Below are 27,428 nucleotides of genomic sequence, written 5' to 3' on the forward strand. Positions count from 1 at the left end.
CTTTTGTTGCATTCTATTTTACTTCATTGCAAACTATCCAATCCCCTCCTCTCTACTCACTTACAAACTTATTCGAGTCAAATGTCTTTTTAAAACAATTTTCATCGAACTAAGAGTTTCATCGTATGAAGTTTTTCGAAATTGATTAAATTTATCATTTTTATCTATTGCACTAATTCAACCCTCCCCCCCCCCCCCCACCTCTTAGTGTCATTCTTGATCATAACACACATATTAAAGGAAGATCGATATTGGAAGCCAGTGGCCTGGAGTGAAGATTAATCGGGAGTAGATATAGGTCACGACGACCGAACCACTATAAATTGGTTTGCATTTCTGTTTTGCTGATTACCTTTATAACAAACTGCTTTATTTCCTCATTACTTTAGTTGCATACTCTTACGAACATTTTTAAAGTTAAACATTATCGAAACGATTTTTATTATATGAAGATTTTTGACTCAACATGATTTTTAAGTACGCACTAATTCTCCCTCCCCCCCCCCCCCTCCCCCCTTCTTAGTGTCATATTGATCCAACAATCTTTGGATGGAACTCTTTCCACTACTACATCTCCTCGGGTCATGATATCCCTGTTCAAGTGAAATCTCCTCAGAACGTGCTTAAACTTCATTGCTCTAGAGAGGTCACAGGACTTCTTCCTGCCAATAAGGATATCTCGTTGCTCTAGCTTGGTTCAAGGTATGGTATCTTAAGATAGAACTCTAGGAGAATCCCTTTGCATCATAAAGTTTAGCATATGGGTACTTTGTTAGAAAAGCTTAGTTAGTTAGAGCATGTGATTGCTAACCATAAGGTTGAAGGTTTAGGTTCTCCTTCTAGTATTAAAATATTAAAAAAATCAATGACATCCTAATCAGCCCGATGTGATTTGGGTTTGAGCATGCAAGAAGGGTGAAGTATCGTCAAGGTATCTCTAGAGCTTTCCTAAGTCAAAGGTAGATATGCTCATATACTTCGGGGATAACTTATATGAAGATCGAGATCGAATGTGGGTTTCTTCACCTAATCCCTTTAATGCTTAAGTTAATCTTCAGATGGACTTATAAAAATAGTAAAAAAATATCTATCCTCGATTACTATATAAAAGATAACTTTTTATATCAACTAAAAAAGAGGATAATATCTCATACAATATTCCTTAACGGCACAATCCATAAACATCCCTTTTTGAACTTTCATTTATATAGGCAGACCATAGGGCCTTGTCTCTTTTACATCAATCAAGCACTCATGATAGTATCACGTGTCGAGTTATTACTGAATAAAAATATTTTTCCTATTAAATATCATATGTAAGAATAGATGATGGTAACAAATTTCTCATCTTGTTTGATACATTTATATCGTCATTCCTCTTTTCTTCCCTCGATTAAAGCTTTTGATACATTTATATCGTAAATTTTGATAGCTTAAAGAAGCTATAGGATCCCTTGTTTTATTACTTTGAGGGGGTAGAGTCCTAACTTGATTAGGACTCTCTCTTTCTAAAACTGACAACCACTTGGTTTTCTCTTTAAGTGTTACGCAACTTACCCTCTCATCAAGCAAAACTCTCATCAAGTCATATCTTGTCTTTGGGCTCGATCATAAGCCTGAGCTTGGTTTAGCCAACCCTAGATTAAATCGAAGTTTAACTTGACCTCTAATTGAGCTAAGCTTGAGTGAGATTGTCCTTTAGTACGTTGAACCATCTAACATTATGTTTATAGCACGATTACTAACGTTAAGGGTCCTTGACTAACATGTGAGGAATGATATCTTTATTCGTATTGATAAGATATCAAATCTTGAGATATCATTGAGCTATTTACGTGTTACTTTCCCTTATCAATATAGATTATGTAATTGTTTTGTTATCAATTGACTATACTTTCAATTATTTTCCAATGACAGTTTGTAAATTTGTTACTGTCAAAATTTTATTGTTGAAACATCGTTGTGCATAGACAATTAATGAATCTACTGAAAATTTTATGCGATGATTATATGAAAAAAAGATACAAAATTAATATGCTAGGATATTTTCATATTTTAATTGTTAGGGTTTTATACATCAGAATATTGATTCATGCTATGTAAAATTCAAATTTTAATGTGATAGTAGAAATCCAAGACGATATGGTTCAAATTTTAATTCACTCTGTTCATTTCAACTAAAAGGCTAATATGCTACGTGATTTTTTTTTTCTTAAAACATGCCTCACGTATTGCATTGTTTTTACGAGCATCAAACAGCTTTATTTTATTCAACATTTACGATATTGTTCAAAATTATGTTTATGAAAAAGAATTCATTTTTTTCCTTTTCGATTTAGTTAAGAGTTTGTCCAATTGTGAAACAGCACCCGTTAGTTATCCTGCACATGTCAAAATAAGGCTTCTTTTTCGGCTCTCTCTCTCTCTCTCTCTCTCTCTCTCTCTCTCTATATATATATATATATATATATATATATATATATATATGTATATATATATATATATGTATATATGTATGTATATATGTATGTATATATGTATATATGTATGTATGTATGTATATATGTATATATGTATATGTACATATATATATATACATGTATATATATATATATTTATATGTATATGTATATATATATATGTATGTATATATATATATATGTATGTATATATATGTATATGTATGTATATATATATATATATGTATATATATGTATATGTATGTGTATATATATATACATACATACATACATACATAACACCGGAAAAAAAATGTTTCACCTATTCTGGTTCCTATTTTCTATTTCTTTTCACGTTTAAATGAATCACCTTCTCCCAGATGGTCGGTCATTCACCCCATTTTCTTATTTATTATAGTCACTGACGTGAAGAAATAAGGAAAAACTAGAGAGCGTAGAAAGAAGATACTCAACTTGAATAATAAATAAAATAAACATTATCTAGTTACAATAATATGCTAATGGGAAGGAAAATTTGAGAGGGAATTTAGTCTTGTACAGCAGAGATGACATAACTCCCTAGTCGGCGAGTTCTTTCTGCTTCTTGTCCCTCGCAGTCTCTTCTTGTACTTAAATCTTTAGCTCTCTTCTTGTACTTACAGCAGAGATGTAATTTGTACTTAAATCTTTAGCTAAATTTTGATCGAAAATTTTCGTATCTACATCGTATTACACTCTCAAATTTGCGTATCTACATCATATATGCAAAGTCCTTCAGCTATATCTACTTAATCTAGATGCCTAGATTTCTGATGGAATTTGCGTATCTACATCATATTACACTCTCACAGTGAAAGGAACTAATAAGCTGAATTTTGGCTGTAAAGCCAGGCTTCAAATTTTCTACACAACAAATAAATAATATCATAAAATTCACAACACGAGACTATATATACAATGCTGGCCTATCTGAAACTCGCCAGCAAACTAGCGAGGCGTAGCTTCAAGGATGAGATTATCAGATTCCAAAATGAGAAGTTCGATCCCAAAAATCGTACTTTAATTGACTTGTGGGATCCTTCTTTGACATACTCCAACTCTTTCAAGATTTCATATTGTACATAATCAGGCTCCTCCAAAAGGGGCAATGAAACAGAACCTTGGGACTCCAGGTTCTTAATCCACCCTCGGAGCAAGAAGTTTATAACCTACCAAATATAAAGAAGTTAGATTACAAGTTTCTTACATTTTATTCTTCACTTATGCTCATTAAGTTGTTCACAATATACATAATTTAAAACTAAGAAAGTTTCCTGGTCAACCCAAATTTTGCAAAAGGCAGAATCCAGTTGGAATGAAATTAATGACAGCAATTCCATTGTAGATATCAAAGCAAACATGATTTCCTCTAAAATAAAAAAAAATTAAACTTGTTTTTTCATTAAAAGAGAAATAAAGTAAACATGATATAAAATACGTTGCTCTTCCTACCAGATGCTTCTAAAGTAATTTTGACCTTACTGTGCTAAAAGAGTCCTGCCCTCACACACTCTTTTGAAAATTAGAAGGAAATTGTTCATGATCCTTTATAATTATTCAATTAACCATCTTCATATGTGAATTTACAATAAGGAGCTTTAATGCTCAAAGTTTACCTACCATCATCATTCTCTAGGTGGCTAAATTATCTATCATAGTCTTTGACTAGTTCATCTGTCATATTTCTTTTTTTCATTTAGACAATTCAGTAATATCTCCACATTAAATTAGATCACTAGGGAACTCTTCTGCATCAGTCTGAACACTAATCTTTCGCTTATGGCAGTTTAGACACTGTAGATCAACTTCATGCACTATCACCTCCATATACAACAATGCAGATGTTTAAAATATCAATACCATATAGGATCATTGAAAGCTCATGATGATGATGGCAACCATTTGGCAATATTAAGCAGAACAACTTCCTTTCAAGTATGAATTTTGCAGGAACTAACATGTTGCAATGGAATTATTCTGGTCATAAAACTCCAAGAATGATTAACCTATCAAAGAACTTTCTATACCGATCACTCAGATGATAAGAGATGTATTGTTTTTTAAGTTGCTAACTGTTTTACTTCCTGCTTGCTCAGTTGGAGGTGTAAAAACTTCATTGAGCATATATACTTTATCCTATAATTTATTGTTTTCCATACGCCAATCCACATTATGACATTATGCATATCTTGATGTTTAGTTACTCATCCTTGGTTCATGTCATGTAGACATGCTTTCCAAGCCTGCAGTAAAGGGAAAACTATGGAGTTGCATGAGGTGGGAAAGATCAATGTATCAGTATAGTGACAGGCTAAAATCGTCAAAATTGATTGCTTCGAGTGAACTAGTATCTGATTTTCATAGTAACACAATTTCACTGGGACTTGCTAGGGTTCCATATGATTGAAGAGATGTTTGTATTGGCAATCTGGTCAAATGAAGGATCATCTACATACGAGGAATGGTCAATAGTAAACCTCACAATTAAAGTGTCACTATACCATTATTGATCACTTCATACCCTGATTATAATCAGTTATCTTTCAACATGATTTTGCACCAAATATAAAGAAAGTTGAGGCTTTGACTGAAGAAAGGCAATTGCTTGTCAAACTTAACATTATTTAGACTATCTTTTCCTATTACTGAAACTAATTTGGGATGATTTACATTAAGATATTTCGATAATTGTTTGCAATTCAGAAGGAAGATATTTCTTCCTTATGAGCACCCTGGATATTGGAAGTACAGCGATAATATTTCAACTTAAGATTACACTCCTATAAAACCTGCACAAATCTACATTCTTCAGTTGACAGTTCACATTACAGAAAGTGAAGCAACAAGCTTAATCCAGACAATTGGTGTTAACATATGTTTATGCGTCAATATAGGTTCAGCCATACAGCAAATATGATAGCCAAGTAGGGTCCATGGAAGAAATAGAATTATGACAAATGCCACTGATGGTCAACCTGATGCAAAACATTAAAATCATGAGCCAAATCCAAGATAAGAACCTTTTTATTTCTCACATCACTTATGCCGGATAATCTGACTTTGGAAAATCTATAAGAAACGAGATTCTTATTTAACTGGTTGTAGAGACCCAAAGCAACTGATGAGATGGTCTTCGCTTCCTGAGAGCTACTTCTATTTGCCTCTAGCAAAGAACGAGGAAGAGCAAAAGATTTACTAATCTAATCTATTTCAATGAATGCAAGAAAGAAAACAAGGCACAGTGATACCTCAAGTTACAGTACTGTAATCCTCTCAGGTACATAGTTGTCGGAGAAATTTAAAGTCATCAGGATGCAAAATCCTATCATAAGAGAGGCATCTATAGATCCTATCGTGAGAGAGGCATCTAGAGATCTAATAGTTACACAACTTTTCTAACCTATGCTACAACCATACTATTAAATGTTAGGCTCTAATATGACTAAACATTCACCTATAAAGAATCTATACAGCTACTATATTTAGTGATGCAAATACAAAATTTACTGAAGGAATCTAGACTTACCAGAGTTTGTGAGGAGGCTTGATCAGTCTTCTTTACTAACTTGGTTATAAGAGGTTTAAAAAGGTCTTTTTCCACTCATGTTCCAACTTAGAATGAGACTACCTTTACATAATCTGGCAATACTTCATCTCCTAATTGAGTTATGAGTCTTCAGCAAGATAGACTGGTACCCATACATGTTGGATGGCACCAGTATCCATACATGCTGGATGCCTGTAATAGTGGACAAGAAAGGACTTTCTTAGGCTGAAACTAATGATCCAATTTAATCTAGGGCTTTTGAAAGCAAATATGGGTATACAAAGATGTCCCAGTGTCCATTTTGGATTCTGCTGATTGCCCAAAGATTTAATATATGGCTGAGCTAACCCAGGTTCTGCTTGTGGTTGTAACCAAGGAATACAAAACCATCCAGACCGGTTCATACCAATTGGTCCTTACTGGTCCAAGAATTAACTAAAATGTGGACCGCCCCTTTTTGACGGTCCAGTCTGATTTCTATTTAAAAAAACTGTCTTTAGGGTTTCTAACTGCTTCTTCTAATAGGTTGCAAATGTATGACTCCTCGAGAACCACTTGGCACACTGCAGGCCCACCCCCTACCTTCTGTCATCTGTCGCCGACCACCCTCGTTCACCATTATTAGAGTAACTAACAACAATAAACTCAAAGAACGGATGACCATTTCTAGAAAATTCTTTGCTTAATGCACAAGGCTTAAATATCATGACATGAAGTCTTAATGTCGAAGTGCTCCTTTTTCCTATAATTCTCATTCTTCTTTTCACTCTTTTTTTTCAAATTATTTCTTTTGACAAAAACTTCTACTTCCATGCTTTCATAGTCATATCATCACAAATTCTAGACCATGTTACTTATCAATCATATACATTATAACACTTGAATTTTACTTCCAACCAATTGGGTCTTGAATTAGAACAGTTCAAAACCTCATACATAGTTTTCACACCAGAAAACCTGTTACATAGAGCACAAGCGCTGGAACCACGATAAACAATGGGTGAGCAGGATTATGTCACTGAAATAGTCCCTTTCGGTTGGATTAGTAAGACAACGAGCATTGACCCCTACATTAACAGAAACCTCATGTGTTGGAATACCCTATTAAACTCATTATATATTTTGAGACCATTTGCTTTTCTTTGAATGAAACACTAGCTTAAGTAAATCCATTTGCAAGGCATCATGATATACCTTTTTCACAAATTATCCAGTTTTATCAATATTAAAGGTAACTAAAGAGTGGCAAAGATATTTATTAAAAATATTTATCAATAATAAATATTTTTTTTTTAGGTTTACACCAGAACAAATTTGCAAAGAGAAAACACAAGTTAAATTACCGAACTCATCTTCACAATGGAAATTCCAACAAGTACATTAGTTCCATGACAACTTCGATATTTGTTATCAAATTCAATGACATGTATTAACTAAACCATAGAGCACATTGTAGTTTGCAGAAATGTAATTCAGGATTAAAACATGGCTTTTAAGGAAATAAAATCAACTTGTTAATGCAAACATACAACATCATGTACATCTATCAAAACAAAATTAATAAAATGTTAAAATCCCATGATAGGAAAAAAAAAATTCAAGTGAGACATACCTCGGGAACCTCATCATGTGGGCAGTGACCTGCTGGACTAATCTCGTAATAAGGTACCTCAGGCAACTGTCGTTTCACTTGAAAGCCCCAAATAGGCCTAACCCAAGGGTCTTCTCTACCGTACATAAGACAGATCGGAACACCTTCCACTTGGCACCTAGATAAAAGATTAGGGAATAAGTATAATAAAGAACTCCTCGAATCAAAAGCAGGCATAGCAGCTCGGTTATGTTGGCACTGGTAATACCTGGACAAGGCTTCCTGGAAGGATAACTGCCCCCTAGGAGCAAACATAATGGAGGCAAAAGAAGCAGCGGCTGCAGGATGTTGTGTTATTTCAATTATATGGGAAAATACTTTGTCAACATTTATTGAATGATCAGCATAGACTTGTTTTAGTACTTCCTGTATGCTACTGGGGTCACTGATCTTCTCCCATCTGGTCATAAATTTTGATTGTGTGAGAGCTGATTCTAAAAACTCAAATAAGAAAAGAGTAGAAATTGGAACTGCAACATATTTCAATACCCATAAAATGAAAAACTAGTCATATAATCACATTACTTTCAAGATAAACTAGGTCTCTAATATCCCGGACTAGTGACACTTAAATTGTGTTTTGCAACTAAATTTTGTTTTGCTACTGTCCTGACATCAAACAATCAAATGAATATTATAGTCCAGTAGAATTACATATAATTGATGTGCCCTAATCTTACCCCATTCTTAGAAAATAAGTTTGAAACTTGTGACAGAATCAAACTTCAATACATAATGATAGAGGGAAAATTTTTCACTTGCTTTTAACTTTTAAGTGAGCCGTTCTGTCAAACTTAGTTGAAATTGCATAAGTCATGTGGTACTCTTGCGGCAAAATCACGGATTTAGCTAGAGTTGTCTAAGTCGTGAAGCACTCTTGGGCCACTTCTCATATTTAGCTGGGATTGCCTCAGTCATAAAGTGCTCTTACGATATGCCTCAACAAAGGGTCAGCTTATTTACAACCTCACTCAAGTCCCGTAGGACTTGTAAAAAGAGCAAATTAATTAGTTCAAAAGCAAGCAACGGACAAGTCTCGACGTCTCCAAGAGAGAAAAGAGATGAAGGAGAAAACAAAGACTTTAGAAGGCAAAATGAACAGTCACAAGTCCGCAAACGATTGCTCACCGGATGTCGGGCGCAATGACAAGTTCCCGTCAAGTTAACGTGTGAACTTATGTAAACCGATCAATGCCCAACAGTTCCCCGAAGCCCCATCCACCCCTGTGCCACCCGAGGGGTTCCAAAGGTCTGAGATGGCTGACGTTTCGCGCCATACTATGGCCTCTAGAAAATAGGTCATGGCATATGAAAATGAAGCCATTTTGGGGCAGTTTTGCCCGGCATAGCGATCGCACTACAACGCTACGAACTATTCTTGCTTATATTTTTCAAGCAAAAACATACAAAACCAAGGCAAAACATGCTGCCAAACATCTGCACAAGCATGTAAAATCGACGAACGGTTCATTGAGCGAAGATGTTGTGGGTGCGCGACAACCGATCATGATAGTTCGTGAAAAATTATAAAAAACTCACTATAAAACCTTACCAACTTTATATCAAATCTCTTAACATCTATTGTGGGAATAGCAACTACTATGGTAACTACAAAGCCTAGTTATGTTGATTGGAAATGAAACTCCTAATGCATTGATGTTATGAGATAATTGATAATATAAGTCTCAAGAGTTTTGAAGGACATACACCAACTGAGTTAGCCTTCTCACATTTGAAGGTAGGGGAAACGTCCCAGACCATGAAAGAAATTTGGACAATCTAGGTGATCTGACAGGGTTAGGAAGGAATCCCCAAAACGGTGTCGCATTAAGCAATGTAACTCCTCTTACTAGCTGAGGATTGCATGCTGCAAAGTACAAGGCAACAAAGCCTCCAAGAGAATTACCAACAACATAAACTGGTTCACCAATTACCTGTAAAGAGAAATACAAAAAATCAACAATAAGAATTGCAAAGAAGTCTCCATTGATGTATATAATGATAATAAAATTTCAATAAGCATGTTCATATAATGTCGAGTATCATCTGATATCGCTCCTTTGTCCCTCACTCTATCTAGCAATAGGTATAGACTATAGAGTATAACTAGCGATCATTTACCTATGCCAGAGGTATGCTACTGTACCCTTGCACAAATCAACTCATTAAGCAAGAGTTCCAATAAATATGCATGTGGCATGTTAACCATCATCCAAAGACTTGAGTCACAGAAATTTATTACCTACATAAAGGGGATTTTATGATGCTCTGGCATCAACTACTACTGAATAAGCAACAGCACATGCATGTGGCATGCTAACCATCACTTATCAACTAATTTGTTACTTTTCTTGACCAATTAATGGGACATAGTCCACTCATATTGGCTCATTGTTAACCAGTTTAGCCCATAACTTTTGGTAAGATACATGAAATTAAACCCGGGCTTGCTAAGTTGTTTAGTCAAGTGATAGCAAACCAAAATCTTTTGGCTGGAAAGTTGCATGTATAATTGTGTCACTACATGAGTTTAACATTACCTTGTCAACTACTCCATTTTGAAATATCAGAGGTCAAAATATAATCTTCTTATCAAGTCTTAGTGCCATAAATTGTCAATTCACTGAATGCAAAGAAATACCAAGGTGCACAACAACAACAACAACAACAACAACAATAACAACAACAAACCAGTTCAGAAGAGTAAAAGTGAGAAAAAAAATGAAAAAAAAGGTGTCATAAATCTGGTAAGAATAAATGAAGAGCACTTTCACAACTAAATTAAAGCAAGGATATGTTACTCAGAGACCCCAAGCTGCCTTTCATTAATGGTTTAGCAATTTAAGAAGTATCAACATTATATAACTAGTCAGGTCAATTTAATAAGGTGAATGCACTTTAACCTAGAAAAACAAGTTAAGGTAACCCACCACCAGGGATAAAGTAATTCAAGTAGTGCTGCTGTCTTCTGCTCACCCAATTTACTGTGTTCATGGATGGTTTTTGGCTTTCAGCAGATTGCAGGAATTATTCATTAGTCAACATTAGCAAATGTGACCTGGCTATGCGCAAGATATAAAAGATGAGTTCAGAAAGTAGACCTGTTCTACAAAATGCTGAACCTGTTCTCGCCATAGGTCAATAGAGTACACCAGCTCCCTTGCCCAGGGTTTAGGTTCCTCTCCGAACCCCCATAACACATCATTATCTTCAGAATCCCCTTCACGATTATCAACGGGGGCCGGGTCTTCGGTTGGCAATGACTTGCCTTGTCCTAAGAAATCCAGAGCCCACACTTTGTAATCACGGCCCAAATCTTCCAATTGCTTCTCATAGTGAAATGAGCCAACTCCAAACCCAGGTAGGAAGAGCACAGCAGGCGCATCCACATTCTGAGACCCTGACTTCTCATAGTGCACCGAAATTTTAGGTTTCCACTCCCAGTAGCAACTACTGATCGGAGAGCCACCGGAGTCATCAGATAAACCAGGAATGATGACCTTTGCAACTTCATCCACTTTCTTGGGGATACTAGCGAGACCCACATCTCCATTGATGGCAAAATATTTATGATGCTCACCGCACACCTCCGGAGAGGCACGGCTTCGAAGCCCTTCGAGCAGACGCAACAATCTACGCCCTTCCTTTTGATACAAATTCTCGATCCTCTTGCTTTCTTGAGAAGAAACCCCTGAATTCCGAGGGGGTTTCGCCCCAGCACAAGCAATTCCAGCTTTTCTGGAAACCGAAGGCTTAGACTGCTTCCACTTGAGGTTGTTTCTCCGCTGGAGTCTGTTGATAGGGGGGGCAAATATGGAAGAGCGGCTCAAGGGAACCAACTCCATCACCGGAAAACCCTGCGAGAATCCTATTGCTGTATCAATCAGCACAAGAAATTACAAATCCTATACCAAAAGAGATAAGGGAGGGGTTCAATTTGTTGGTTCAAGGGAAAGAGAAGGACGGTTTATAGAAAAGGATTCCATCAAGAAGATGAGATGAGAGCACAGAAAGGAGACGGAGAAAAGAAAATTCAAGAATTCAACAGAAAGAAGTTCTACAGCAGTAGGATTTCTCTTCAGTCGGACGGAAAGGGAAGAAAAAGGTCGAAAAGAAAAAGAGAATTGCAAGAATCAGGGTAGATGCGACTCCAAATCCCCACCTTCAATTTTCCTTTCTCTTCCCTCTCTATCTCGGCGCAACAAGAACTGGAAGGAGGCGGTGAAGTATACGTACAGGGAAGAATGGGTTCACAAAGATAAAAGGAGGCAGCTTACTCGAGAAGTCCAGCCGTGCACGCAAGGTGCACAGGAAGCGCCAAAGTGAAACACGAGGCGGGCGTTCTTTGGCGTGAGAAGTGTGCCAACGAGTAGCTTTGTCCTTTTCCATTTTGTCTGCATGTATCAGTCGGTTTGACTGGGAATACGGTTTGCAGAGGCGTTCCCAAAGGACTGGGAATACGGTCAAAAGATGTTTAGATCGTTCGTGTTTGTTAAGGTATGGTTTGTTTGATATCAAAATACATTGTAATCAACAATGATGATAAATATAAAAAAATTTAACTTCCTTTAAGATAATATAAAGATAGATATAAAGATAGACATGATTTCATCATCCCTCGAAAAGCAAATCAGGATAATTTTATCAACAATATAATCTTAGCTCCATCCTTTCTAAGTTATGCTAATAGACTATGTCAATTACAATATGATTATCGATCAACTCTCATTAACTAGAAAGTTAACAGTTATTTTTATTATTAGCGTATGAAAGAGCAAGGTAGTTATACAATTCGGGATCAATTGAATAAAAGAAATGAGAAAGTGGATCTTGACGGGCTTAATTTATAAATTAGACGGTTTGAATCTTAAAAATATTATAAAATTAGCAACCATATATCTTTCCTTAAGGCAGTTAATTTTTTCTTTATTATAAGGTTGAAAGAGAAGTGTATAGTATATAATTATTAAGATATATTTTTAAATTTAAAATATATTATATAATTAACTTTAAAAAGAATAAACTCTTGATTCAACCAATTGATTCGTTAATCTAACTTTAATGATTTAATAATCTAAGTCGGAACTAAGAGGTGTTGAATCTTAAATTTTGATGATGAAATCAATTAGTAAAGTGTTTGATCTAATCTATATATTGAGATAAATGTGCATAATTAACTACGATAGCAGTAAGCCATAACGTAGATATTGGGCCGAAGTCAAAGATCAGACGATATGTCGAAGATTCGGATGATGGACTGGAAGTTTATCGGAAGCTCACCGAGAGTTCGTCGGGAGCTAGCCGAGAATTCGTCGGAAGATTGCCGAGAGTTCGTCGGGAGTTCGTCGGAAGTTCGTTAGAAGTTCATTGAGAAGTTCGTCGGAAGTTCGTCAAGAGAACAATTGATATACCGGACAAAAATTGATTAGTTAATATCTTAAATTATTTTAGTTAGAGCTTAAGTTGAGTTAGGATTGGGAGGTAATCCCACTAACTCAGTTAGAGGACAATTGAGCTTTTAATAAGGCTGAACTAGGTCAGTTGAATAGCCCATTCAGCACCTGAAGTCAGGGCCGGCAGTGGCATCGCCTGATGACCTAGTCTCCTAGGTGGTTTGGGCAGTGGTACCGCCCAAACTAAGCAGCGGTATCGTCGATAGTTAATGCTGCCAGTGGTGGTACCGCCCCTATCAAGCGGTGGTACCGCTAGAGCTCGGTCTCCGAGCTCTATCAGATAGTTGTACTGCCTAGACTGGGCGGTGGTACCGCCTAGTGTTAGTCTGCAGGTGGTAGTATCGCCCAGTAATGGCAGTGGTATTGTTAGTACCTTGAAATCCGGGGATGTGATACTTTTTAGCTCCAATTCTAAAGTCATTGGGGCCTATAAATACTCCACCCTTTTCGGTATGAAAGGACAACAAAAGTGTAATCAAATTATTCAAAAATTCTAAGTGTTTAGGTGTTAAAAGTATTGTAAAAGTGAGAAGAGTCATCTTCTTCCTTCTCTTGTAATCATTCAAGAGAGGTGTGAAGCTTGTAAGGGTTATCTCCTAAACTTGTGAAAAGACGAAAGCGCTGTAAAGAGATAGTTGGTCTTCGACTATTAAAGGAAAACCATTAGTGGATGCCGGTGACCTCGACGGAGGAGGAATCGAAAGTGGATGTAGGTCACAACGACCGAACCACTATAAATTCTGGTTTGTATTTTTATTATTGTCATTTACTTATCTTGCAATTGCTTCACTTCCTCCTTACTTGGCTTTCACTATGCTTTATGAATAAACATGCCATTAAGCTATCTTTCGACATTGGTTTTCTATTTAACGTACGAAGTTTTTCTAAAATCGATGCTTTTTTTACTGCACTAATTCACCCTTCCCCCCTTTTAGTACCGACTCGATCCTAACAATTGATATCAAAGCTTGGTTACTCTCGATTTAGTTTAAAACCCAAGAGAGGTGGCTTTTGCTAATAATTAAGAGGGTCATTCAATTACACGTCCACCCATGTTCAATGGGATGGATTACACATATTAGAAGACTAGAATGAGGTTCTTTCTAATTTCAATGGATTTTGAGTTATGGAACCTTGTGAAAAATGGCTTTCAAAAGTCTTCTCTTCTAATGAACAATTGGAATGAGTTGGAGAAGAAGACTTTTGCTTTAAATGCCAAGCCTATGAATGCCTTATTTTGTGCTTTAGATAAAAACGAGTTCAATCGAGTATCTATTTGTGAAATAGCTTTTGATATTTGGCATGCACTCGAAATCACTCACGAATGTATTAGTAGAGTAAAGGAATCAAAGATAAATCTTTTAGTTAATACTTATAAATTATTTTGGATGAAGCCAAGTGAAACTATTATCGACCTGTACACCCATTTTACGAATGTCGTCAATAGTTTAAAAGCTCTTGGCAAATATTTTTCGAACTTTAAACTTGTTAATAAAATCTTGAGATCCATTCCAAAGAGTTGGGACCCTAAAGTAACGGTCATTCAAGAGGCCAAGGATTTAAATAAATTTCCTTTTGAAGAACTTATCGGGTCACTAATGACCTATGAGATAACTTGTAGTGCTAATGAAGAGCTTGAGAACAACCTTCCAAAGAACAAGAAGGATATGACACTAAGAACTCTTGAAGACCACTTGAAAGAAAATTCAAGTGATGAGGACTATGATGATGACTTAGCACTCTTGACAAGAAAGTTCAAAATATTTATAAAAAGGAATAAATAAAAAAATGACACTAAAAATAAAATTAAACCCCAGAAAGAATAAATTATATGCTACGAATGTAAGAAGCCGAGATATTTCAAAAGCAAATGTCCCCAAGAAACAAAGAAGTAACCAAAGAAGAAGAAGACTCTTAAAGCAACTTGGGACGACTAAGTGCATCCAAAGAAAAGCTAACCAACATAGAGCAAGTTGCTCATTACACACTAATGGCTATCAGAGATGAGGTAAGCAGTTCATTAAATGCAAATTTATCTTTTGATGAATTATTAAGTGCTTTTCATAATTTATTTGATGAATGTAAATTAGTTAGTAAAAAATATAAATTGTTGAAAAAAGTGCATACTTCTCTTGTTAGTGATTTTGATAAATTAAAAATTGAGCATGATGATAGGTTGTAATTACATAAAACTTTAGAAAAATTTGAAATAGGTAGCAAATCCCTAAACATGATTCTTGCAAATAAGAATCATGTTCATAAAAGAGATAGAATCGGCTTTGTAAGTAACACTCATAAGAATCAAACCATATTTGTTAAAGGCACAACTTTACATGTTTCACCCCGAAATAAATATAAATTTTGTTACAAATTTAGACATATTACTTATCAATGTCCATTTAAAAGATGTAGTATACACAAATTGATTTGGGTTCCTAAAGGAACTGTAAAGAACTTCATGCAAAATGATAAGTTAAGTCGATCGATTTTTGAGGCACTTAAAGTCAAATGGGTACCTAAAAATCACCATTTTTTGTAGAAATATTTACCATCACAAGTTAGGAGCAAAAGATGGTACCTTGATAATGGATACTCATGGCATATGGCCGGAGATCCATCTCAATTCTTTAAGCTCACTGGCATACATAAAGGGTGTTGAATCTCGTATTTTGATGATGAAACTACTTGATATATGTTTATGATTTAATCTGCATTTTGAGTGACGCAGGATGCCTCGATCAGGATGAGACAATTAAAGCAAGAAAATCATGTTGTGCCGGAGGAACATGTCAGAAGATTGGACGTCGGGCCGGTGGATCGGTCGATGTATCGACAGAAGGCTTCGGGCCGTGGACTCGGGCATCGGGCCAAGAAGAGCGGGTATTGTGCCAAGGATATCAGAGTTGCGGAGCCAACTGGCCGATTGGGCAATAGGCCGCAGGAAAGGACGATGCGTCGAAGAATCGGACGAAGCGTCGAGGGACCAATGACATGCCGGACAACTTGGTTAATTGCTTAGGATTAATTGTCTCGATCGAAGTTTTGTTTACATGTGTAGGATTAATTACGATGAAAGTAAGACATGCAGTAGGAGTTACGCCGGAGTCAAGACAATGATCACGTTGGGAGTTCGAGAGTTCTACGGAAGTTCGGACGGTCGTCGGAGGTTCTACGGGAACAAATCCGAGAAGTCCAGGAGCTTGCCAAAGAAGCTCGTCGGAACTCGCCAAGTGGATCGTCGCAAGTCTAGGAGTTTGCTGGAAGTCCGCAGGAGCATCACCGAGGGTTCATCGGATGATCGACGGAAGTTCGCCGGAAGCTCGCCGGAAGAAGCGATTGACGTACCGGAGCAAGTTGCAGTAAATGTCTTAGGAAATAATCATAGTTAGCACAATGATTAAATTAGAAATGGGAGGTGATCCCATTAACTTAATCTTGGGGCAATCGGGCCCTTGAAAGACCCAAATTGGGCCGAATGAATCAACCCATTCGGACCTGAAATAGTGCTAGGAGGTAGCACCGCCAAGCCAGGAGGTAGCACCACCCAGGCTATGTCTCCCAGCGAGACTGGGCGGTGCAATCGCCCCAGCCAAGAGGTGGCACCGCCCCGAGCTCAGTCTCCGAGCGAGACTGGGCGGTGCAACCTCTTTTGTCAAGAGGTAGCACTGCTAGAGCTCAAGTTTCGAGCTCTGCCAGGCGGTGCAACCTCCCCAGTCAGGCGGTGCAACCGCCTGAGCTCGGTCTTCGAGCTTTGGCAGAGAGGTGCAACCGCCCCTGACAGAGGTGGCACCGCCCAGAGGCTCAGTCTTCGAGCTCTGCCAAGCGGTGCAACCGCCCCAGTCAGGAGGTGCAACCGCCTGATCCCGGAATTCCGGGAATTGACAGATTTGAGCTCCAAATTTGAACTGGGTTGGGGCCTATAAATACCCCACCCATTCAGCACTGAAAGCACAGAACACACACTTGAAATCTTGCTGTCTTTCTGTGGTTCTTAGAGCTCAAAACTACTAGTTCTCCTCTTTCTGTTCTTCAAAGTTTGAGTTGTAAAGAGAGGAGAGAAAACTTCTGTAAGGGTTGTCTCCTAAGCCCGTCAAAAGGAGTGAATCTGTAAGAGGGTGGTTGGCCTTCGCCTATTGAAGGAAGGCTTCTAGTTGACGTCGGTGATCTCGTCGGTGGAGGAAGCCAAAAGTGGAGTAGGTTAAGATTGACCGAACCACTCTAAATCTCGGTTTGCATTTCCTTTGAGCATTTTACCTTCACTGCAAACTTCTCAATAGCTTACTGCCCTCTGCGATTTTATGAACGAGTTTCAAGGTTCAAACGTAAATCTGCGTTTAGATGTAAATCTGCGTTTAGACGTAAATCTGCGTTTAGACGTAAATCTGCTTTTTCGTATGATCATCATATTGCAGATTGCGTTTACGTTTTGAGCTTTACCATAACTGCACACTGCCTTTATACTCCTGCTTAAATTGCATCTTATCTAATCAAGTGATTTACGAATCAGCATTTAGACGTAAATCAATTTCTTCGTACGAACGTCGGATTTCAGTTTGCGCCGATATTCTGGTTTTCTTCATAGCTGCAAACTGCCTGCATAGTTTGACTTTAACCTTGCTTAGTATTAACTTTCATACAGAAGTTGTTTTTATCGTTCGAATGCAGCTTTCGATTTTAATCGCAGAAAGTTTTCCGCTGCACTAATTCACCCCCCCCCCCTCTTAGTGCTCTCGATCCTAACAATTGGTATCAGAGCCCGGTTTTTCTTATTTCGGATTTACACCCGAGAGAAATGACTCTTCATGGCTTTCAAGAGGGCTTTTCGATTTTTCGTCCACCGTTGTTTAACGGATTGGACTACACTTATTGGAAAACTCGAATGAGAGTTTTCTTGATTTCTATGAATTTGGATTTATGGAATATCGTTGAAAACGGCTTTCATCTTCACTCTAAACCGATGAACGAATGGTCAGATTTAGAGAAGAAGCATTTTTCTTTAAACGCAAAGGCTACGAATGCCTTATTTTGCACTTTGGACAAAAATGAGTTCAATCGGGTTTCTTTGTGCGAAACGGCTTTCGATATTTGGCGCACTCTTGAAATCACGCACGAGGGAACTAGTAGAGTCAAAGACTCGAAAGTTAATATTTTATTGCATGATTTCGAGCTTTTTCAAATGAAGCCAAGCGAAACCATTGGTGACATGTACACCCGTTTTACGGATGTCGTCAATAGTTTAAGAGCTCTTGGAAAATGTTTTTCGGATTTTGAACTCATAAACAAGATTTTGCGTTCTCTTTCTAAGAAGTGGGATTCAAAAGTAACTGCAATACAAGAAGCTAAAAACCTAAACAGCTTACCACTTGAAGAACTAATTGGTTCGTTGATGACATATGAAATGGTGCACAATGCACATGATGAACATGTTGAACACAATCACCTTCCAAAGAACAAGAAGGATTTGGAACTCCGGACAAATGAATGCCACTTGAGCGATGACTCAAGTGATGAGGACAATGATGAACTTGAACTTCGAACACTAAATCTTAATAAGTTTATTAAACAAAAATCTAAAATAGACAATGAACTTGAACGAAGAAAGAGGCCAAAGAAGAGAAAGGCAACCAAGGATGAATCAAGAACTTCCAAAGGTGAAACGGCGAATTGGGCTTTGACGGGCTTCGACCACAAGGTAAGTAACTCAACTCTCTTGAATTATTTCGAAATTACATGATGCTCTTCATAATACATTTTCTTTTTAATATAGAATTAATTTTCTTGAAAATTACATGTTAAAAAAAAATGATGAAAATGGAAAATTTATGATCATGCTAGTAGTTTTGAAAATAATCATGAAAAATACATATTTTATGATAAACAAACAAAATGATTTTGATTGAAAATATAAAATCATGCTTGATGATATAATGATTTTTTGATACCATGATTTTATTCTATACATGAGATTTTAAAAATCATGTTTATTGGTTTTATAATTATGGATGATGAATCTTGCGATTTTCGATTTTCACGGTAATGAAAGTGCCTTATTGATCTTTGTCATAATAAAACTTGCACTTTCGATTTTAAAACATGCTACATGTTTGGCATAGATGAAATAAAATCATATGAACTAAAACAACTAAAAAGAGGAAAGTATTTTTCTTGAAAATTTATTTTTCTCTACCGTATTGACTTTTTCACTAAGAGATCAATAAAATTATCTATGCCATTTTGAATATCTTGAAAGTAATGTTGAGATTTTGATGATGTGTTCTTATTGAAATTTATTGAAATGAATCGTGATTTCTTGGAATTATAACTTGAGAATTCTTTTTATAAATCAAAATAACTTACTGTGATTCTTTCTTTTTGCTATTTGAGTTATCTAAAAAGAATCATAATATGTCTCTTAATATTCATAATTTGTCTACATGATTCGTAAATCTCATTACCAACTCTTCTTGATATTCCTTATGTGATGATATGAATACATGAAATATTCATTAATTTATTTTGATGTATACAAATGAAAAGTAATGATCATGCATGGTAAGATATAATTTGACAAAATTGATACCATCATGATATGAAGCATTTATGATTTGCAATGATGCATGTAATACTTGAGCTTTTTAATTATGATGTGATGTATTGCATATGATGTAAATCATGATTTAAAATGCTATGAGTTGTTACTAAAATGATGTATGTTGATTTAATGTCATGAATACTCTAAATGATGAATGTTTGGTATCATAATCAAAATGTTGATAAATAGTTAAAAATTTAAGTATCATGTATGATATGCTCATAATATTGATTGATTTATTCAATATCATGCATGAATGAAATATAAGGTTTTTGAAATTGTGCATGTTCGAATTTGAAAATATAATGATGCATAAATAAGATTGAAACCTTCCCTTGTCATGATTTAGAAATTAATGTAAAGGGTCTTCCCTTCTCTTTCCCAATGATATAGGAGGAGAAAGAGTTGCTAATGTGCATATCTCAAAGAGAAAATTGCTAGCTTTCGTGTCTTAAAATATTGAAAATTTTTTACTAGCTTGTATATTATAAACTTGCTATCGTACTATTATGATGATGAGCATGTCTTATCTTCATGATTATATTTGAAAAATTATGGCAAAAATATGTCCGAATGATTAAACGTGTTAAAATTATTTTTCGGACTTTTTTGATTGAATGATCAAATCACTTGATTGCCATAATGATTTTACACAATTACTTGCCATGATTACATGTTGGAAATTATGTGCTTGAATACAAAAATTTTTATGATAATAAGCATGTTTTACCTTCATGATTGTAATTGAATATCTCTAGTAAAACCCTATCCGAATGTATGAAAGTGTCAAATTTCATTTTTGGATTTTCTTGATACATTATCCTCTTCCGAACTTAACAAGCATATGTCATATCAAGTTTAATTCACATCATTGATTTTTGACATATGGAATCATCTAGAAAATGCACTTATTATGTGAAAAATATTTTTCGAGAAACATATTTGATGATTCCCTCTTATAAAAGGAAGATATTTTTACATACAAGGATTTGACTCACTTACATATCTTAATCCTTGCAAAAATGAAGTGTGCTTTAATATCTTATCGATTTGAACTTCACATATGGCTTTCCTCCTTCATGTAAAAAGATAACAAATAAAAAGGAAGAAGTAATAAAAGCTATCTCCATGTCATGTTTTCTTCAAGATGTTTGCATAATTGGTATCCTATCACTCACTGTTGAAAAATGACATGAACCAACTTATGACATCGCACTTATATTTAAAATTTGCTTATATCGTTCTCCTTGTTGTTGATGACAAAGGGGGAGAAATATATAAATTGATACTATGAGTGCCATATTTGAAGAATATGAATAGATGTTATGAATGCCATATTATGATGAGATATCAAAAGCAGCATTCATATGAATAGGTGCTATGAATGTCATATCATGTTAAGATATCAAGAACTTGAATCGCAATTTTACATGTTGATATCTTACCATTTGATGATAGCAAACTTGCATGATGATAACAATAGATATTATGTTTTTCATGCAATGAGTTAAACTTATATCACAAACACTTGATTGTGGTACTTCTCCTTTTTGTTGATGACAAAGGGGGAGAAGTATGATGACATGATATGTTATGCATAAGTTTATGCATAAGTTTATGCATAAGTTCATGTTGCAAGTATTCATGATGAATATTGCAATGACTTGAATTCAGTTTGAATTCAAGATTCTATCAATATGGCATATTGATAGGGGGAGTTTGTTTAAACTCCGGGAGTTAAGTTTAACTCCGTTATCAAGTGGTTGTCATCATCAAAAATGGGGAGATTGTTGAATCTCGTATTTTGATGATAAAACTACTTGATATATGTTTATGATTTAATCTGCGTTTTGAGTGACACAGGATGCCTCGATCAGGATGAGACAATTAAAGCAGGAAAATCATGTTGTGCCGGAGGAACATGTTAGAAGATTGGACGTCGGGCCGGTGGATCGGTCGACGTATCGACAGAAGGCTTCGGGCCGTGGACTCAGGCATCGGGCCAAGAAGAGCGGGTATTGTGCCAAGGATATCGGAGTTGCGGAGCCAACTGGCCGATTGGGCAATAGGCCGTAGGAAAGGACGATGCGCCGAAGAATCGGACGAAGCGTCGAGGGACCAATGACATGCAGGACAACTTGGTTAATTGCTTAGGATTAATTGTCTCGATCGAAGTTTTGTTTACATGTGTAGGATTAACTATGATGAAAGTAAGACATGCAGCAGGAGTTACGCCGGAGTCAAAACAATGATCACGTTGGGAGTTCGAGAGTTCTACGGAAGTTCGGACGGTCGTCGGAGGTTCTACGGGAACAAATCCGAGAAGTCTAGGAGCTTGCCAAAGAAGCTTGTCGGAACTCGCCAAGTGGATCGTCGCAAGTCCAAGAGTTTGCAGGAAGTCCGCAGGAGCATCACCGAGGGTTTATCGGATGATCGACGGAAGTTCGCCGGAAGCTCGCCGGAAGAAGCGATTGATGTACCGGAGCAAGTTGTAGTAAATGTCTTAGGAAATAATCATAGTTAGCACAATGATTAAGGTAGAAATGGGAGGTGATCCCATTAACTTAATCTTGGGGCAATCGGGCCCCTGAAAGACCCAAATTGGGCCGAATGAATCAACCCATTCGGACCTGAAATAGTGCTAGGAGGTAGCACCGCCAAGCCAGGAGGTAGCACCGCCCAGGCTATGTCTCCCAGCGAGACTGGCCGGTGCAACCGCCCCAGCCAAGAGGTGGCACCGCCTCGGGCTCAGTCTCCGAGCGAGACTGGTGGTGCAACCTCTTTTGTCAAGAGGTAGCACCGCCATAGCTCAAGTTTCGAGCTCTGCCAGGCGGTGCAACCTCCCCAGTCAAGTGGTGCAACCGCCTGAGCTCGGTCTTCGAGCTCTGGCAGAGAGGTGCAACCGCCCCTGACAGAGGTGGCACCGCCCAGAGGCTCAGTCTTCGAGCTCTACCAGGCGGTGCAACCGCCCCAGTCAGGAGGTGCAACCGCCTGATCCCGGAATTCCGAGAATTGACAGATTTGAGCTCCAAATTTGAACTGGGTTGGGGCCTATAAATACCCCACCCATTCAGCACTGAAAGCACAGAACACACACTTGAAATCTTGCTGTCTTTCTGTGGTTCTTAGAGCTCAAAACTACTAGTTCTCCTCTTTCTGTTCTTCAAAGTTTGAGTTATAAAGAGAGGAGAGAAAACTTTTGTAAGGGTTGTCTCCTAAGCCCGTCAAAAGGAGTGAATCTGTAAGAGGGTGGTTGGCCTTCGCCTATTGAAGGAAGGCCTCTAGTTGACGTTGGTGACCTCGTCGGTGGAGGAAGCCAAAAATGGAGTAGGTCAAGATTGACCGAACCACTCTAAATCTCGGTTTGCATTTCCTTTGAGCATTTTACCTTCACTGCAAACTTCTCAGTAGCTTACTGCCCTCTGCGATTTTACAAACGAGTTTCAAGGTTCAGATGTAAATCTGCGTTTAGACGTAAATCTGCGTTTTCGTATGATCATCATATTGCAGATTGCGTTTACGTTTTGAGCTTTACCATAACTACACATTGCCTTTATACTCCTGCTTAAACTGCGTCTTATCTAATCAAGTGATTTACGAATCAGCATTTAGACGTAAATCAGTTTCTTCGTATGAACGCCGGATTTTAGTTTGCGCCGATATTCTGGTTTTCATCATAGCTGCAAACTGCCTGCATAGTTTGACTTTAACCTTGCTTAGTATCAACTTTCATACAGAAGTTGTTTTTATCGTTCGAACGCAGTTTTCGATTTTAATCGCAGAAAGTTTTCCGCTGCACTAATTCACCCCCCCCCTCTTAGTGCTCTCGATCCTAACAAAGGGTATGTCATCTTGGGAGACAACAATAAGGGTAAAATCATTGGCAAAAGAACCATAGGTAACAAATCCACCTTTTTGATTGAGGATGTATTATTGGTTGATGGCTTAAAGCATAATCTTTTAAGCATTAGTCAATTGTGTAATAAAGAATACATCATTAGATTTGAATCCAACGCTTGCATTATTAAAAAATCACACAAAAATACATCTATGATTGCCCTAAAATAAAATAATTTATATACTATCTACATTAATGATCTTTATAATGAAATGTGTTTTTCGATTTTGAATGACGATGCTTGGCATTGGCATAGGAGATTAGGTCATGCTAGCATAAAACCAATCTCTCAAATCTCATCTAAATAACTTGTAAGAGGTATTCCTAATATTCAGTTCGTTAAAGACAATGTGTATAATGTATTAGGATCAGAGGTCGACACTAAGAGGGGGGGGGGGGCGGGTGAATTCGTGCAGCGATAAAATCACGACGGTTTAAAAACTTTCGTACGATAGAACCGTTTCCAATGTAAAATCGTTTTTGGAAACTTAACTTAAATTGAAAGTGTACGGAAGTGTAGTTGATGTAAAGCACTGGAGGTAGTTTGCAGTTAAGATAAATAGCAGAAAGTAAATGTAAATCGAGATTTAGCGTAGTTCGATCAATCTTGACTTACATCCACTTTTGGCTTCCTCCTCTAATGAGGTCACCGACGTCCACTAGAAGCCTTCCTTCAATAGGCGAAGGCCAATCACCTTTCTATACTCCTTTTCTTCTTTTCCCAAGTTTAGGAGACAACCCTTACAAGCACTCACTCCTCTCAAACTATTCCAACACTTAGACTCAAAGAAGAGGATTCTAAAGAGATTACAGTAGCGTTTTTCTACTTTCAAACTCTCTGTGCTTGTATGCTTTAACCAGGGATAAGAGGGGTATTTATAGGCTTCAAGTTGATTCAAACTTGGAGCCTAAAACTTTCCCATCCCGGGTTCCCCGGGCACGGGTGATACCACCGCCCAGTGTCAATCTGACGTTAACATTGCCCTGGGTGGTACCACCGCCCAGGTCTGGCAGTACCATTGCCTGGGGCGCAGTGCTAGGCGGTACCACTGCCTAGACTAGCGGTACCATCGCTTGGCACCCTACCAGGGGCGGTACAATCGCCCAAACTGGCGGTACCACCGCTTGACATAGTCTCGAAGATTGTGCCACGATGGTGAGGCTTCTTGGGGCACTGTTTGGGCTTCTTATTGGGCTCAACACAGTTCTTACATGGGCCTCGTTGGCCCATAATTGTGTTGGCCGAATCCAAGCCCAATTATATGCTAACTACGATTCCTAAGACATATTCTAAGCAAAATAAAGTTCGTAAGTCTATTCTTCCGGTGAGCTTCCAGCGATCTTCCGACGAACTTCCGACGATCTCTCGGCAATGTTCCGACGGACTCTCGGCAAGCTCCTGGACTTCACGATGATCTTCTTGGCGAGTTCCGATGAGCTTCTCTAGCAAGCTCCGAGACTTCTCGGCTAGTTTCTCCAGAACTTCTGACGAACGTCCGGACTTCCGAGGAACTCTTGAACTCCCAATGTGATCTCGATCTTGAATCTGGGACTTCATTTTGCTTCATGCCTTGCTATCATAGTTAATCCTATATATGTAAAAACATACTTCGATTTAGACAATTAATACTAAGCATTAATCAAGTTGTCCGGCATGTCATTGGTCTCTCGACGCTTTGTCCGATTTTTCGGTGCATCATCCTCTTTTGCGGCCTATTGTCTAATCGGCCAGTTGACTCTGCAACTCCAATATCCTTAGCATAATATCCGCTCTTCTTGGCCCGATGCCCAAATCCATGGCCCGAAGCCTTCTGTTGATACGTCGACTGATCCACTAATCCGACGTCCAATCTTTTGATATGTTCCACTGGCCTAACATGATTTTTCCTACTTTAATTGTCTCATCTTGACTGAAGCATCTTGCATCACTGAAAACGTAGATTAAAATATAAACATTTATTTATTGGTTTCATCATAAAAATATGAGATTCAACAATCTCTCTCTTTTTGATGATGACAATCAACTGACGACGGAGTTAACCTTAACTCCCAGAGTTTTAACCAAACTCCCCCTATCAATATACCGTATTGATAGAGACTCTTGGATTCAAAGATCCAAGCAAACATGTCATGATCAAATCATATATGACATCAACATACTTCTCCCCCTTTGTCATCAACAAAAAGGAGAAGTTCCACTTTCTAAGTGTTTGACATAACATACTTGTTTCAAATCGTTGCATAATAAATCCTTAAGTTCTACCATTATGCAATTTTGCTATCATCATAGATATGCAAGGTAGCAGGATAGCAATTTCTACAACATATAAGCTAGCAACTTTTACAATATTTTAGAACATGCAAGCTAGTAGTTTTGAGATATTCAAGAAGCAAGTTCTTTCTTTTCTTTTGAGAAGTGTAATTTTTTCTTTCTTCTTGAAATGTGTAACTTAGCACACATTGCTTCTCTTGAGATTTGCAAGATAGCACTTTTGCTTCTTCTTGAAGTATGCAAGCTAGCAAAATTTGCTCCCCCTATATCATTATCAAATAGAAGGGAATAACAATACAATAGTGTAATTTATTTCCCTTTACTATAATCTTCAAATCATGACAAGGGTAAGTATCAATCTTATTTGTGCATCATTATATTTTCAATTTAAAACATGCACATTTTTAAAACCTTACAATTCATTTTTCATGCACAATATCGAAAAATAAATCAAACAACATTATGAGCATATCATACATATTAAGCATTTATCAACATTTTGATCATGATGCCAAACATTCATCATTTAAAGCATTCATAATACACATCATATACATCACATATATCATCACAATAAAAAGCATATGCATCATACCAAATCATCATATATATTTTCAAAATATATAAACTCATCATTATATGCATGATTCCAAATCATCATTCATATTATTTCAATCATCACTATAACTCATCATGCACAAAATGTAAGATCATCTAACATGAAACAAACATTTATTTTCAAAATGTTCATCATTATTTTCATGTATGATAATAAAGTATTCACGACGCCAAACATTAAATCAACATTTTTAATTATTTAACACTTCATGATTGTTGGTACCAAACATTCATGATTAAGTCAACATTTTGATCATTTATTTTCTCTTTAGCAATTGGCAAAAAGAAACATAGGAGAAAGAATGATATAATATCTTGATTAATGCATAAGAAATCTCTAGTTATAAATCTCAAAAAATCAAGATAAAGCTCATTCAAATTCAAATCGTCAAATCAAAATCATTTTCAAGAGATTCATACAAAGGACATAAATAGATTCATTAATCTTTCCCCCTTTCTTTTTTTTAGAAAAAAATGGTAAGAAGAAACATATGAGTTCAAAAACTAGATCTTGATTCATAGAGAAATCTCATGTATCAAATATCGAGAAATCGAGATGGTTATTCATATAAAAAATATCACAAGTTATGATCAAAAGAAAATCAATATTTATCTTTAAATCATTCAACTTGTCAAATCACCATAGTCACATTTAAGAGATTCATAAAAATGATGCAAGTAGACTCATTAATCTCCCTTTTTGAAAAATCGAAAAAGTAGGAAAAAATAAATTCTTCAAGGAGAAACCTTTCCACTTTTTAGTTTGTTTGTTTCATATGATTGATTTCATACATGCATGTTCTTTGTCTTTTTATGCCAAACAAAAATATGCATCATCGTTTAGGATCGAAAAATAAATTTTATCATAAAAATCATCCATCTTGTTTATAATCGAAAAA

At 36.8% G+C, this 27,428-nt stretch overlaps 1 protein-coding gene across 4 annotated transcripts; it reads right to left on the bottom strand.

Annotated features, from left to right (window-relative positions):
* Positions 1-3,310: 3,310 nt before the first annotated feature.
* Positions 3,311-11,999, bottom strand: LOC103974025 (pheophytinase, chloroplastic). 4 transcript variants are annotated; one of them, XM_018821674.2, is made up of 6 exons: positions 11,859-11,999; positions 10,798-11,553; positions 9,404-9,630; positions 7,905-8,096; positions 7,658-7,814; positions 3,311-3,667 (listed from the first exon to the last, which is right to left on the bottom strand). In XM_018821674.2, exons 2-6 carry the CDS (start codon positions 11,539-11,541, stop codon positions 3,425-3,427), a joined length of 1,563 nt encoding a protein of 520 aa, XP_018677219.2. In that variant the 5' UTR covers positions 11,542-11,553; positions 11,859-11,999; the 3' UTR covers positions 3,311-3,424. The 4 variants fall into 4 exon arrangements, with proteins under 4 accessions (XP_018677219.2, XP_064935348.1, XP_064935350.1 ...); XM_065079276.1 differs by having other exon boundaries at positions 10,798-11,564; XM_065079278.1 differs by lacking the exon at positions 3,311-3,667 and adding an exon at positions 5,145-5,473 and having other exon boundaries at positions 10,798-11,943.
* Between the last annotated feature and the right edge of the window lie 15,429 nt (positions 12,000-27,428).

This window comes from Musa acuminata, chromosome BXJ1-8 (genome assembly GCF_036884655.1).
Source record: "Musa acuminata AAA Group cultivar baxijiao chromosome BXJ1-8, Cavendish_Baxijiao_AAA, whole genome shotgun sequence".
Lineage (NCBI taxonomy): Eukaryota > Viridiplantae > Streptophyta > Magnoliopsida > Zingiberales > Musaceae > Musa > Musa acuminata.